The sequence below is a fragment of the Chanodichthys erythropterus genome, chromosome 12 (genome assembly GCF_024489055.1).
Source record: "Chanodichthys erythropterus isolate Z2021 chromosome 12, ASM2448905v1, whole genome shotgun sequence".
Classification (NCBI taxonomy): Eukaryota; Metazoa; Chordata; class Actinopteri; order Cypriniformes; family Xenocyprididae; genus Chanodichthys; species Chanodichthys erythropterus.
The window spans coordinates 36,344,285-36,358,758 of NC_090232.1; the positions used below are offsets into that span (position 1 = coordinate 36,344,285).

Below are 14,474 nucleotides of genomic sequence, written 5' to 3' on the forward strand. Positions count from 1 at the left end.
AAAGAAATTACGTGAGAAATGATGAAGAGAAGAAAGAAAAATATGAGGGAAACAAGGAAGGGAAAAAGAAAGAATGAAAAGAATGAAGCAAGAAAGGAAAGGGAGGAAAGAAAAGAGGCAAATAATTACTGAAATGAAACAAAGGGTAAAGGAAAGGAGAAACAAAGGGAAAAGGAAAGGAGTTGGGAATATAAAGAAAATTAATAAAGGGAAGAAAGAAAAGAAAGAAGGTAGAAGGAATAAAGGAAGGAAAAGAAGGAAAGTTGGAAGGAGGGAAAAGAAAGAAGGAATGAAATAAGAGGGAATTAAAGGAGGAGAAAAAGAAAGGTGAAAAGAAGAATGAAGGAAGTACAGAATCAAAAGAGTGGAAGCAACAAAGGAAGGAAGGAAGGAAGGAAGGAAGGAAGGAAGGAAGGAAGGAAGGAAGGAAGGAAGGAAGGAAGGAAGGAAGGAAGGAAGGAAGGAAGGAAGGAAGGAAGTGAGGGAAGGGAAGAACCAAGGAACAAAGAAAATTGAAAAGAGAGGAAGAAACATATTACAGAATATTGCAGAAGACAGGAGTGCGGATGATGGTTATTTTCACAGCAGGTTCCAATGAGTAGATAAGATGGTCACTAAGGTCACCACACACACACACACACACACACACACAGGTTTTGTTTTGCTATCTTAGTGTGGACATTCCATAGACTTCCATTGATTTTATATCAGGTCAACAATATTTTCTACCACCTTCCCCAACCTCTACTCCTAAACCTACCCATCACAAAAACATTTGCCAATCATTAGATTTAAATAAAAACCTCTTGGCTGAGATAAAACTAGTGAGGACCAGTCAATGTCCTCACTAGTGGGTTATGAAAGTATCTCACAATATAAGTGAGGACATTTGGACCTCACAAGTATAGTCAAAACAAGTACACACACACACACACACACACACACATATATACACACACTGTGGCTTCAGACACTTCAGACTCTGAACCAATACCAATCCTGTGATACAGTATCAATACAGAACTTTGAGTGCAATGACAGACAGGAGCAAGACTGGTTTGTAACTACCAAACCAGAGACGACGTGAAAGAAACAACATGAATCATGCTTGTTTTCAGATAGTGAGAGGATTCTGCTGTGGTGCAACACTGCCCCCTACTGTTTACTGTGTGATATGTATAGTCTGACTAATGGTGTGTTGCCCAGACACAACAGCGTCGCTCCATAGGACACACAGTGACACCAGTGCTGCTGTATTAATAAACATACTCCAATACTTAACCACGACATGACATCACAGTATGCTTTTGAAGGGAAAATTGCTAAATTTGCAATCATCTTAAAAGTCAACAAAAATAATATCAGCAACAGCAATAGCTGTCAAAGCAGCAGTCTATCTTCTGCACTAATGAAAAAACAAAACAGGCACTTTAGTGGAGAGAACATACATGCTCAAGACACTGATTTGTTTTTAAGACCGAAGCACGCTGGGTAAACAAATGGCCGTATGGGGTATAAACAGTTTCTTTGATGCTCTGTTCAATTTGCTCAGAGACGGCATCCTGCAGGTCAAAAAAAAAGGAAAACAAAAGAGTTCTCTGAGGAAAACAACAGGCATGTGTGTGTGTGTGTGTGTGTGTGTGTGTGTGTGTGTGTGTGTGTGTGTGTGTGTGTGTGTGTGTGTGTGTGTGTGTGTGTGTGTGTGTGTGTGTGTGTGTGTGTGTGGTACACTACAAAGGCTGCTGCACTAATCTAATGTTTCTCCATGATCCAGAAGTCCCAATGTGCTCTAAGCAGACCTGATATGTGTGTGACTGTGTTTGTAAGAGAGTAAGTGTGCACACTTTGCAGGGCTCATGTCTGCACAGTAAACTGCATTGCTCTTTTCCAAAAACCTATGGAGCTGCCTACTGCCTACATAGACAGCTGCCTTCTAAATGTTTGACATTATTAAATTGCTAAGCTAACTGTATAATACTCAAGTAAGTATGTTATTGATAGTCTGTACATAATATAATATAATATAATATAATATAATATAATATATATATAATATAACATTTTAAAATACTTTTTTTTTTCAGCAAGGACACATTCAATTGATCAAAAATGACAGTAAAGTCATTTATAATGTTACAAAAAAATCTAGTTTTAATACTTGCTGTTCTTTTGATCTTTTTCATCAAAGAAATGGTTCCACCGAATTTTTAAACAAATGGTGTCAAACTTGATCATTTTACTTTTAGCACCAAATCAGCATATAAAAATAATTTTGAAGGTTCAAGTGACACTGAAGACGTATGGAAGCCCGTTTCTGCCACTAAATAAAAAAATTAAAAGAGTAATTACGACTTTTTATCTCACAATTGCGAGTTTATCTCTCACAATTGTGTGATATAAAGTCAGAATTCTGAGATACAAACTTGCAATTCTGACTTTTTTTTCTCGCTATTCTGACTTTTTTCCGCAATTGCAAGTTATAAAGTCAGAATTCTGAGATATAAACTAGCAATTGCGAGAAAAAAAGTCAGAATTGCAAGTTTTTTTATCTCAGAATTCTGACTTTTTTCTCGCAATTAACTGATGGACAGTTTCTCTGTCTGTAACAATTCCGGACATCCAACATTTCTGGTGCATCCAACGATAGCTGTGCTGTCGTGAAGTCTGAATCTGTTGGTGTATAAAATGTGCCACTTCGGCTTTGTCTGTTTTATTGCGCCTCTGCCACAGCTGAATCTTATTATTATTACTATTGTTATTTTTGTGTCAAATTCATTAGTGTTCATCATTCCCCTTTTATGAAGCCACCAGACTTGAGTTGCAAAGTTACAAAGTTGATGAAACATGACAGGTATTGGTGTTTTAGTATTAAGCCCACTAGATGGCAGTAAAAGCTGTTTTTTTTTTTTCTTGAAATGCTGTACTCCTGTACAAGGTTACCGTGGAAACATGCTATATGTGAGAAAACACAATTGTGAGAAAAAAAGTCAGAATTCTGACTTTATATCACACAATTGCGACTTGATGTCTCAGAATTCTGACTTTATAGCTCGCAATTGTGAGGAAAAAAAGCCAGAATTGCTTGAAAACTAGTCAGATTTCTGACTTTATATCATGCAATTGCGAGTTTATATCTCGCAATTCTGACTTTATATCACGCAACTGCGAGTTTATATCTCAGATTTCTGATTTTATATCATGCAATTGCGAGTTTATATCTCAGAATTCTGACTTTATAACTTGCAATTGCGATAAAAAACGTCAGAATTTTGATAAAAAAAGTCAGAATTCTGACTTTATATCACGCAATTGCGAGTTTATATCTCAGAATTGTGACTTTATAACTCGCCATTGCGAGATAAAAAGTCAGAATTCTGGGATAAAAAGTCGCAATTACTCTTTTTATTTTTTTTATTTAGTGGCGGAAACGGGCTTCCATAAAGACTAGAATAATGGCTGTTGAAAATTCAGCTTTGCCATCACAGGAATAAATTGCATTATTAAATGAATATAACATTTTATTATTACATACATTTTATATCAAAAGATATTCGAAAACAGCTACTTTAAATTGTAATACTATTTCAAAATATTACTGTTTTTACTGTATTTTTGATCAAATAAATGCAGCTTTGATTAGCATAAGAGACTTCTTTCAAAAACAAAAAAATCTTTAAAAAATCTTTGAACAGTAGTGTATATAATAATAATAATAATACATATTTATTATAATCAGCATTATAATTAACTCTAGCTTCATTCAAAATCTTGGAATTACTGTTTTTACTGAGCTTATTGAAATGCATTCTGGGATTGCCTTCATTGTAGGATACATCGAATGCTGTCTTAAAATTTGGCGCAAAACAAGTTACCTTAAAAGGGAACATAATTAAGAGGTCTACATTTTGGAACAGCCTTCGCATCAGGAGTGCCTATAAGGCCCTAAATCACTAGGTTTTGGCACAGAGTTAATGTCTCTCTTTGTCCCTCAGGCCTGTAAACTTCCACATGACAGATTTGATAAACATCCCAATAGTGCCACAAGTCATTTCCACAGAAGTGGTAAATGCTGTATAAACTGCAAAACTTGCCAACTTGCTCTCTAGTGAGTTTAGAGCCAAATTTTGTATCACTTCGTTTAGAAACCCAATAAGATCACAGCATATTGAGCTTTGGATCAACAAACAGGGCTTACACATTCTTTATCTTCCATTTACTGCCGTTGTGTCTTTTCGGTAAGATTTTAAAGCAATGTCCTGGGTTCAATACCAGTTAAGCTCTATCGACAGCATCTGTGAGGTGCGTCGATTACCACAGAAAATAATTTGGTCTCATCCCTCAGTTTGTCAAATCAAGCAAAAATCATGTTAACAGTAATACACTCACAAAGAAAGATTATGGGAGAAGGCATTGCACTGGGAGAAGCGTTTAAAAAAACAGTGTTTTGAAGGTATGGCCACAAGAAGTATATTGATAAAACTGTAAAAATTGTAAACCCAGTAGCTTTACCACAATATGCGCAATGACACCAGAAAAGGACTGTTAACTTTAATAATATATAATGTTTTAAGCATTTAAAAATCTTTATCAATAATAAAAAAGTATTATCACAGCTTGACATTCATGCTTGTCCGCTTGTCCGAGACAAGAGGATTGGAAGGGACAAGTGAAAGAGAATTTTACTTGCCTGACTGGACAAGGAGCCTGATTAAAACATCAATAACAGAAAAAAGTGAGAACTACTCTGATTGTATTGCATTTATTGCTATTGGCAATTGATAGTGGATAATAATATATAATATATAATGTACATATAATGTAACAGTAACTAAGGTTTTAGTGTTGATTAAAGTATAATTAAAGAAAGATTAAAATGATGAAAAAATAATTATATTAAATATTACTTTAAAAATGGCATTTTATGTAAAAATATTGGTGACATGCAAATATTTTGTCCCCCTAACAAAGGCAGAACCTTCTCATAGGTTCTTTTTTCACCTGGTATTAAGATGCATTTTGGTCAGTCGGATCACAAGTGGACAATGCTTGTTCACTTTCGACCACTTTCAGAAGTAGTCGAAAACACATTTGACCGGATTGCTTTCATAGTGTAGATGCTCATGTGGTCGAATGCGTTCAAACAGCCACAAAAGACCATCTACTCTACCTACTGACTTAATGTGTAAATATTATGGCAAGTGCACTAGCCAGACCAAAGTTTGGTTTGAAGATGAAAAACATACCAAGCACAATGTTCTCTCACCATTTCTAACCATTAGATCGAAAGATCTGAAAAAACTAGGGCTGTCAATCGATTCAAATGTTTAATTGTGATTAATCGCATGATTGTCATGAGTTAACTTGTGATTAATCACAACTTAAAGGTGCTAAAGAGGATGTTTTGTTTTATACATTTTTGCAATATTACTTCAAACTGTCTTTACTAACTGATAAAAGACTATTTATTAGGTGCACTGAAAGGAATAATATTAATATACATCATCTGTGCACGAGGTAGGGCCTTAAAAACATCAGCCAATCGTATACGCGATCATCGCGTAAATGAATGGCCCACTGGCTTGTCAATCACTGCCGTGACATTCCTTGTGAGAGACGAGCGCAACTGCGCGCTCCAGTAACTTTCCACACTCCACAGGCGCCGCATGCGATGTTTTTGTCCGGAGACAGGAGAAACAACTGCAGATTATGAGTTACCTGCGGTGAGTCCGAAATAATGATTCCACTAACACGATACAGCGAATGCCGGTGGTAAACGAGTTTTGGGTGGCGTTCCTTCGAAAGGAGGGGGGTTGTTCTTACGCATGCACTCATTTCAAAAGCTCAGTAACAGTCTTTGGTTTCTCAGTCGACGAAAAGATCCTCTTTATCACCTTTAATCACACATTTTTATCTGTAAGCTTAACATTTTTTTTCTGTAACAAAACACTGAAAGCTCACCGAACATCTGATCATAGCTGTACAGGGTGGGTTTTTAGTTCTCATATCTCCATAAATATATGCAAGGGCTAGAAAACAATTTATCCTTTGCTGAAACTTCCTTGTCGTTGTGTTATCTGCTCATAGACCCTCCCCTCAAAGAAATCAGGATAGTGGTTGAAAGTGGACAAAAGAGACATATTAAAATACCAGGTGTAAATGGGTATGTGTCTGCCCGTTGTGATCTGATCGACCAGATGCATCTTAATACCATGTGTAAACAGGGTCATACACCCCTTACTTCAAAACAGGTCAGAATGAATATCAAAGCAGAACATTCCCTAGTAGATAACATTTTCTGTGAAAATTATTGTGTGTAATTTTTGTCATGTCATTACTATCTACCCGCATGCATACTCACTCTGATAAATAAGAGTGTGAAAGCTGGGTGAGCTGTGCGTCTGAGCTTCATGAGAAATGCAGGAGCTTGGGGAGAAAGAGACTCATTAGCGGGACATCTCCACACTTCACACCCGTCTCACACATCCAGCTGTGATTCCTCTTCCAGAAATCATATGCATCACTGCCACACACAGTCTAATACTGTCCAGCAGGTGTGAGAAAACCTCCATTTAGACTGACTATCAAGAAAGAGTGACCTCAAAAAAGTGAGGAGATGAAACATTGAGGCACAGAGGAGACAGGAACAGGAAACTGTGGCCACATGTCCAAGTTGAGTCGCTAAAAGGCAAACATGTAAATTCTTAAAGTAATACTTAACTTCCCAAACACTTCACCATTCCCCAATGTCTTCTGTCTTCCTTTTCAAACAAAATGCCACTGGCCCAGCCAGAAGTCACATATGGTCAACCAATGAGTAATATTCTCAACAAACTAAATCTAAAGTCCTCATACAAATATCCAAAAGACAGTTTGTCTAATGCAGTTATTTCTATATTGCAGGCAGAAAATTCTCATCTTAGATTTTAGCATATTGCTGCATCGAATAAAATGCATTTCTATTTTAATCGACATAAACAGAGCAGTTTTTATAAAGAGCTACAGTACAGTATAGCCATCTATACAAGAATAGAAGAAAGTACTCTTAACCATTAAAATCATGCAAATCTAAAGTAATTTCCTCCAACACAATTATTTCTGACCTGTAAGCTACAAGTTACTTCACAGCTGAAATTATGTCGTTAGAGGTTATATTATTATAATTTTATATTACTATCATTTTAACTCAAACGAAATATGAAATATAAAAATAAAAGCTAATTAGAAATATTAATAAATGTTATAATACTACATAAATAATATTAAAATAACCGCATCTCTGTAGCGCACGTGGGAATGTCAGCGGGAGTAAAGAGTTCTGGCGCACACGTAAGGAGCAGGTACGAAACGCGTAGGGCGAGGGTAGATTTTACACTAAATAATCGATTACGGATGGTTTCATTATCTTGGGCGGATACAAAAGTATACGATTAAAAAAAAAAAAAAAAAAAAAAAAAACATAAATGTGTCTCCAAATATACGTGGGCGGCCGTTAATATACCTGGGCAGACCGCCCAAGTAAAGTCTATGTGTGGGAAGCACTGTATTCACAGATGGGCCAAAACATTATGACCACCTGCCTAATATGCTGTTGGTCCTCCACATGCTGCCAAAACAGCGCCAACCCGACGAGGTATGGACTTTACAAGACCTTAGGAATGCTAAGGGGTTAAACCTGCAGTGAGCTAAATGAAGGAATGCGCTTGTGCTTTTAAAACAAAAACAAAATGGAAAAGAGCGTGGGGTGTTGAGATGTATTGTAAAGTTGAACTTTTAACTTGACACTCCATTTAAAAATGCAGCGTGAGAAAATTAAAAAGCAGACAAGATGCAATGATCAAAGACAATTGTTTAACTGTTAAATGTTTAGGTCTAAAACAACCTTTTCTCTTCTTCTCTATTTTTCATCACCACTAGGCTAGCTAGGGCAAACAAAGAGCAAGAATCTATATTAAAATCTATATTATTTGACATCTATAACCTGAGAGATCAGGGTAGCTACTAACCAATAGCAGATTACAAAAGGACAATATCTCTGTTGTTAACTTCTGAACTATTTCAAGATGTCTCTAAAATCTGTGGTCTTTTGCTTCATATTTCCTAACTCTCCAATATGATTGCTGTTGATGATGAGCTTAATATGATCGCTATTCCTAATGCTTGTGCCATACCTGAGCACATTTACAACATTTATTAACCCTTATTTCATTGTTTTAGTTTTTTAATGACTTTTTATTTTTAATGAAAGTGACACTGTGAGTAAAAAACAGGAAAATCATTAGGAAATCCTTGGTGGGTCTGCCACCACTGAAGACCACTAAAAGTGTTCTGTGGTATCTAACGATATTTACTTCACCGGTGATTGGTCATATTGTTTTGGCTCATCATATATGATGTATGTTGTCTATATAGTTGTCTAAAAGCACCATTGTGCTACAGTGGTTGTCAGGGTTTTTTTGTGTTTGTTTGTTTGTTTGTTTCTCTCATTTCTCTCTCTCTAGATTAATGTGTTTCCATTGTTTCACTGTGCTGCCTCCAGGCAACATACTTAAACAACTTATTCTAAACTACTGATGCTACAAGTCTTCATCTCATTCGAGTGTACATAATTTTAAACAGATTTGGTACTATTTATCCACACTAGTGTTGCACAATATACAATAGGGCTGGGCGATATATCGAATGCTTTTGTCACGCGCATTTCGTCAGTAAAGCCGGTTCCCTGATTACCGCTAAATCGCCATCACCTGCTTTCAAATAGAGCGGCATTTAAAAGACAGAGCCGTAGTTCACTGACAAACCACGCAATATCGCATTCAATATCGACGGCGATTCATATCGATATTGAACATGATATTGCGTGGCTTGTCAGTGAACTACGGCTCTGTCTATTAAATGCCGCTCCATTTGAAAGCAGGTGATGGCGATTTAGTGGTAATACAATCATACAAGCAGCAAAAAGGTATTGCGATACCCTGCTATTAAAACGGTATGATACAATTTTTTATGAGAGAATGACAAAATTCTAATAAGAGCCGTTTTTCTCAATTTACGTAGATGTGTGACAGCAGGAGTCAGGACGTGCACAGAGCTCTGCTTCCACTCCCTACAGGGAGTAAAATAAATCTGTGCAGCCCATGACAAAGAAAGCATCAAAGAAACATGCATGCATGCACTGTAAACCCTAACACTCAAAATAATTAATTGGTTTGAGTAGGACAAACTTAAATTAAACAAATTAGTTCAGTCAAATTAACTTTTATGAGTATTTAGCACTTTCTTTTTCTTTCAAGTTCACAGAACTGATATATTTTAAGTAAACTGAACTGTTTAATTGTTTTGAGTTGTATGTACTTGTTACTTTTAATTTAAACAAACTTAAATTTAACTGAAACTGGGCTGGGATTTCTATTTCCCAGCATGCTTTGCACATGGCACTCAAAAGGCAGAGTAAATGCTAAAATGAAGGTTAATATAATTTTTTTGTTTTGTTTTGTTTTTTTTTTTTTATGCAAGATTAATGTTAAGTGGGAGATTTAGTAGTGATTAATGTTTTGTTAAGCTAATTTAGAAACGTTTCTGTTAACATGGAATATAATATACAAGTAATAAATACAAGTTAAATGTATGAATTAGTGTACTCAAACATTTCAAGTTAAGATCAATTAAAATGCATGAAAATAAAAAAAAGTACAAAATAAAAATCTGCCAGTTCTGCTTACTTGAACTTTGAATTTTTTATTTTTTTTTAAGCTTTGCCAACTTATTTGGGTTTACAGTGTGAGGAAAAAAAGCATGGGACGTGTTTGACTATAAAAACAATGAAGCGCTACTCGCACTGCAAAAATCACCATTATCACCCACCCTATCCCAACCTCTTCAGAAGTGTGAAAGGTTAGCGAATGTCATGATTGATATTGTGATTGTTGCAAACATCTCACTTAGGATGTTCACACCAAGGCATGTAATTATTTATTTATTTATTTATTTATTTTTAAATAAAGGGGAGGGAATAGTCAAAAAGCAGGGCAGGTCAAAGTAATTTTTTAGTTGTTGTTTTTTTTTTATGAAAATAAAATATGGCATTGATTCAGTGTTTATGATCACCTTACACATCCTTCATGACCACTAGATGGCAGTCTAACTTTATATTCCAAACAGTCTCTCACAGGAAGTTAATACTGTTGTGATGGTTTCCCATTGAGGTTTATATTAGAATCTTCTTTAGAGTGACTTCGAATTTGAAAAAAAATAAATAAAAATTGTTATGTTACCCAACAATTTTGGTACACTACGGCTACTTTCGAAATGTTGCTTTTACAGATTATTGTGGTTAGAAGAATTTATATTTTTAAATTGGCCATCTTTGCTTTTGTTTTGTTTTGTTTTGTTTTGTGCCAAATGTCATGAGTCTGGGCCAGGACTTCCTGTTTGAATAAACAATAGAAGAAGATAAACAATGCCATGTGCTGCTGTGCAGAAATTACACACTTAAGCCCTAAATATTGATAGGCCAAACTGTTCAAACAAAGCGCCAAGCACCTTACAGGGACTACAAAGATATATAAACAGCTTACATATAAGTTGACACATTAAACTGCAAAAAGTGAAAGCTTAAAACATTAAAAAAAAAATGAACAAACTGCATCATGTTACAGTTAGTGTGACAGCATACTAAATATGCTGCAATAAAAATTACTTGACCCCTTGGTGTACTCACATCAAACTCATTGAGAGCGGCAGCCAGCTCGCCAATGCCAGCGTGACCGTGCTTCTCGTCGGTGGGTGAGGTGGCCTGGGCAGCGCTGGAGATACCTCCGATGGCCTCTTGGACCTGTTTGAAGACGTAGTCACGGTTGGCACGTGTAGCAGCCACATCGGGGTGGCGCAGGAAGGCCTGAGAGGCAGTGTAGAGCATGGTGGCGTTCTTCTTAAGAGCCCCTCGAGCCGCCGCCATTTCATCCCTGCACTGAGGGTCCTTCAGCTCCTGCCACGCACATACACAAACAGCTGTATTTTGGTAGCAATCAAAAGTTACGGTAAAGCAGCAGATGAAATGAACAAATGAAATGAGGACAGTTTAAAGTTAAATACGTTTTCAAATTTAACTGCTATTTGCTAGGCATTTATCCATTCCATAATTGCACAAAAAGCTATTGGTCAAAGACCCTTAATGCATACTAAGTTTTGCAAGTTTTCACTATGGATAAAATTAACACTTCTTAAAATGAAAACAAATCATTATAATAGCCAATTGTTATAAAACCTAAATATATACACTATATAAAATTCATGATGTTCTTAAATTCATTGTTAAAAAAAAATAATATAAAAAAAAAAAAAAAACATAAGTGTGATATTTAATAATACCTGCTGTCTGCGAGCAGCTACATAGTTAAGTTTGACCATCTCTTTCCCAAACTCCTTAAAGCGATTGGCCAAGTCCTGCTCGTTGGTGGCATTCTTGACAGCTTCTAGAGCTTCTTCCACCTGGAAACACACACACACACACACACACATCCAACTGTTTAAACATCATCCAAAAAGGTAGAATTAAAGTTCCATAAAGCACATCAACTTATGTGGTTGAGTGAGGATTGACTTTTGCAGTGCTTATTATTGGTTCTTCTGGGACACATAAAATGTTAATTCTGACAGTTTTCACGCTCTGTAATGAGACTAGCAGAAGAACAAGGAGGTGCTTTTCCCTTGTTGGACATCTAAAAGTTTTTTAAGTCACATCCTACACTATTAAAGTTATCTTTTCACAACCATTAAGTTTCACAGATCTTACTTCTCAAATGTGTTTAGTGATTATATAACAGGGAGAACAGGGAAAAAAAAAAGTTTAAACACTTTAATCTTAAAAAAATAATAATAATAATAGTTCGGTTAGAATGGAAAGGATTGTATCTGTTTCCTTTGTGCCAGTGGGGAACAAAAATCAAAAGAAAATAGAACGATGCAACTAGAAAAAAAAAAGGATTAAGGGCAAAACTGTATGAAAATAAATGTATAAGAGCAAAAAGCCTAAATTTAGCCACTCTGAAATATCATTTTCTACAACAAAAATACAAATGCAAAATATGAAGCCTATTTGACGACCAGAGGCAAGAGAAGTGTTATTTGAGAGTGTTACTTATGCATTTTAATAGTCTGTTGCAAAGTTTTGCCAGGAGGTTGTCGCTTTGGCAATATGTGCTATGCAAATAGAGAGCAGGACTGGAGATAAAGGCAGTACAATATAACTTCCTGTGCCCTTGAAATAAAGGCAGGTGTTTGTACTTGGATATTAAAAAAAAAAAAAATTGAGAGGCAGGTCTGGCTCGTTCTGGCCCAGTGGACAGTGACCAGTTGTGAAGACCAGCCACAGTGATACAGCTTTGAACACCCAGTCAGAACGAAAAAGGAACAGAAAGATGACAATGAATTTTCCAGCAGACAGCTCTCACTGGCAAAAGAAATTAGGTTCAAATGTGTAAAAGCGTAAATGTACAGGTGCAAAAATGTTTAAAGTGGGTAGAGAGTAGGGCTGTATGATCTGTTAAACAAAAAAAAAAAAAATGTAAACAAAATAAAACAAAACTAAACAAAAATAAACTAAAAACAAAAAGCCAAAAAAAAAAAAAAAAGTGACTATAAACACACAAAATTATTAGTGATAAATAAATTGATTAATTTCACAAATTAACTGCAACTATGTGTGTGTGTGTGTGTGTGTGTGTGTGTGTGTGTGTGGAGGGGGGGGGGGGTGACCAGTGAGAGATGAACGAGAAGAAAACATACTATCTTGAGGTGAGCCAGGAGCCTCATGACATCAGCCATGTCAGCCAGGATGAGGAGACGAGTGACGGCAGAGAGGAGGGCGCGGGCGGCACGGACCATAGTGCCACGTTTCACAGAGGAGCAGGGGTCATCTGCGAACTCTGAAGAGGCCACACGCATCGTCTCACCTGCACATAGACAAAAAAACATCCAGGACAAGATAAAACAACATATGTTATAATGTTATACCACAAAGCAAATCCCTTGTGCATATCTAGGAATTTTAACTCGGAACCAAATAAAGCTGCCTGGACATGTCAATGGTTTATTAATAGCTGTGCATCTGTTTACCAGTGAAATAAACTGCGAGTATAGACAAGATTGCCAAGAGTGTTCATTAGTGAAACAGCACACTTCAGAAAAAAAAACTGTGCAGTGGATTGCTGGTGTCTAGAAAACAATGTGCCAGTTTTGTGTCAAACTATATTGTCCATGAAATACAGCGCAGTGCATTTTGCCTTTCGAACTTTTAACAAACATTTCAAAACTTTAACCACAAAAGAAGAGCTCAATAATATGGAAAGAATAATAAAACCAGAATAAAGAAAGCCATTTGTAGGTTATAATATAACATATAATATAACATACATAATAGTAATGTAAGCAGCTGTTTAATACAGTTGCATTTCAATTGACAGTATTAGATGGCCATGCACTTTCTGAACTTTTATTTAGCAATCCATTTGTCAAAAGTTGCATTTTCATTTATTTATGTGTAATTTTAGTGGGGAAAAAGCCTAAAAAATGTTTCCGACTATGTCAGTATGTTACTGTGGCATGCTCGCTAAAGTGAAAATGAGCAATTTGTCTCAAGATTCATTGACAGAATCTATTAATGACCCTACAGTAAGTGGACTTCCCACCTTCCATCTGAACAGGAGCTGCCGGCGGGACATTAACAAATGTCATTGAATCTGAGAATGATATACAGAGATGAAAGCTTCAAGCTTGTGGCAAACTGACTTCACTGAGCATAGGGAAAGAGAGAACGGGAATATTTGTTTTTAAGGCTCTGTGTGGGTAAACACTTGCATGCACACAATAAATAAGGCTGTACTAGTGTATGTGTGAGTTTTGCTGTTTCTCTCACACAGTGAACTGAAATGACAGAATGCCAGCTATTCTTAACGGTGTCTTGCTGCTGTTCCTCCACTTCCAGAGGAAATGTCAGCACTGTCCTCTGGCTCTGTGTATTGTTGTGGCAGCTCTACCTTCACAGATTACCACAGGAGGTTATAATCTTATTTCCATTATAGCTGTTTTTTAACCTCTACAATACAACTGAACCGAGTCAAAAGGACAGACATATTGTTCTCTAAATTTCATCTAATCTGTTTGAAACAATGGTTATTTTTGCAATATTGATTGGTGATGTTAAAGACACAGAAATGAAATGCTTCAAATGAAACTTGTTTTAGACTAACTTTCAATGCACCATACAGTAATAACACATCCGATGACCGAGAATAAATGAAAGAAATGAAAGTAAGCATTAGAGAAAATCAAGCCAATACTTAATGAGTGCAATGCTTATTTCGCCAGAGAAATTATATATATATATATATATTATATATATATATATATATATATATATATATATATATTAGGGATGGGCATTTCAAGCAAAAATAATATTCAACGATCGCTGGGAA

General features: G+C 36.1%; 1 protein-coding gene across 2 annotated transcripts in view; it reads right to left on the minus strand.

The window, feature by feature from the left end:
* ctnna2 (catenin (cadherin-associated protein), alpha 2) overlaps positions 1-14,474 on the minus strand; it is a 575,983-nt gene that overhangs the window by 472,625 nt on the left and 88,884 nt on the right. For both annotated transcript variants that reach the window (XM_067402995.1, XM_067402993.1), the window contains exons 4-6: positions 12,784-12,950; positions 11,368-11,487; positions 10,718-10,984 (exon numbers count right to left, since the gene is read on the minus strand). In XM_067402995.1, the coding sequence (XP_067259096.1) occupies positions 10,718-10,984; positions 11,368-11,487; positions 12,784-12,950 (554 nt within the window). The remainder of the gene's footprint in view (positions 1-10,717; positions 10,985-11,367; positions 11,488-12,783; positions 12,951-14,474) is intronic.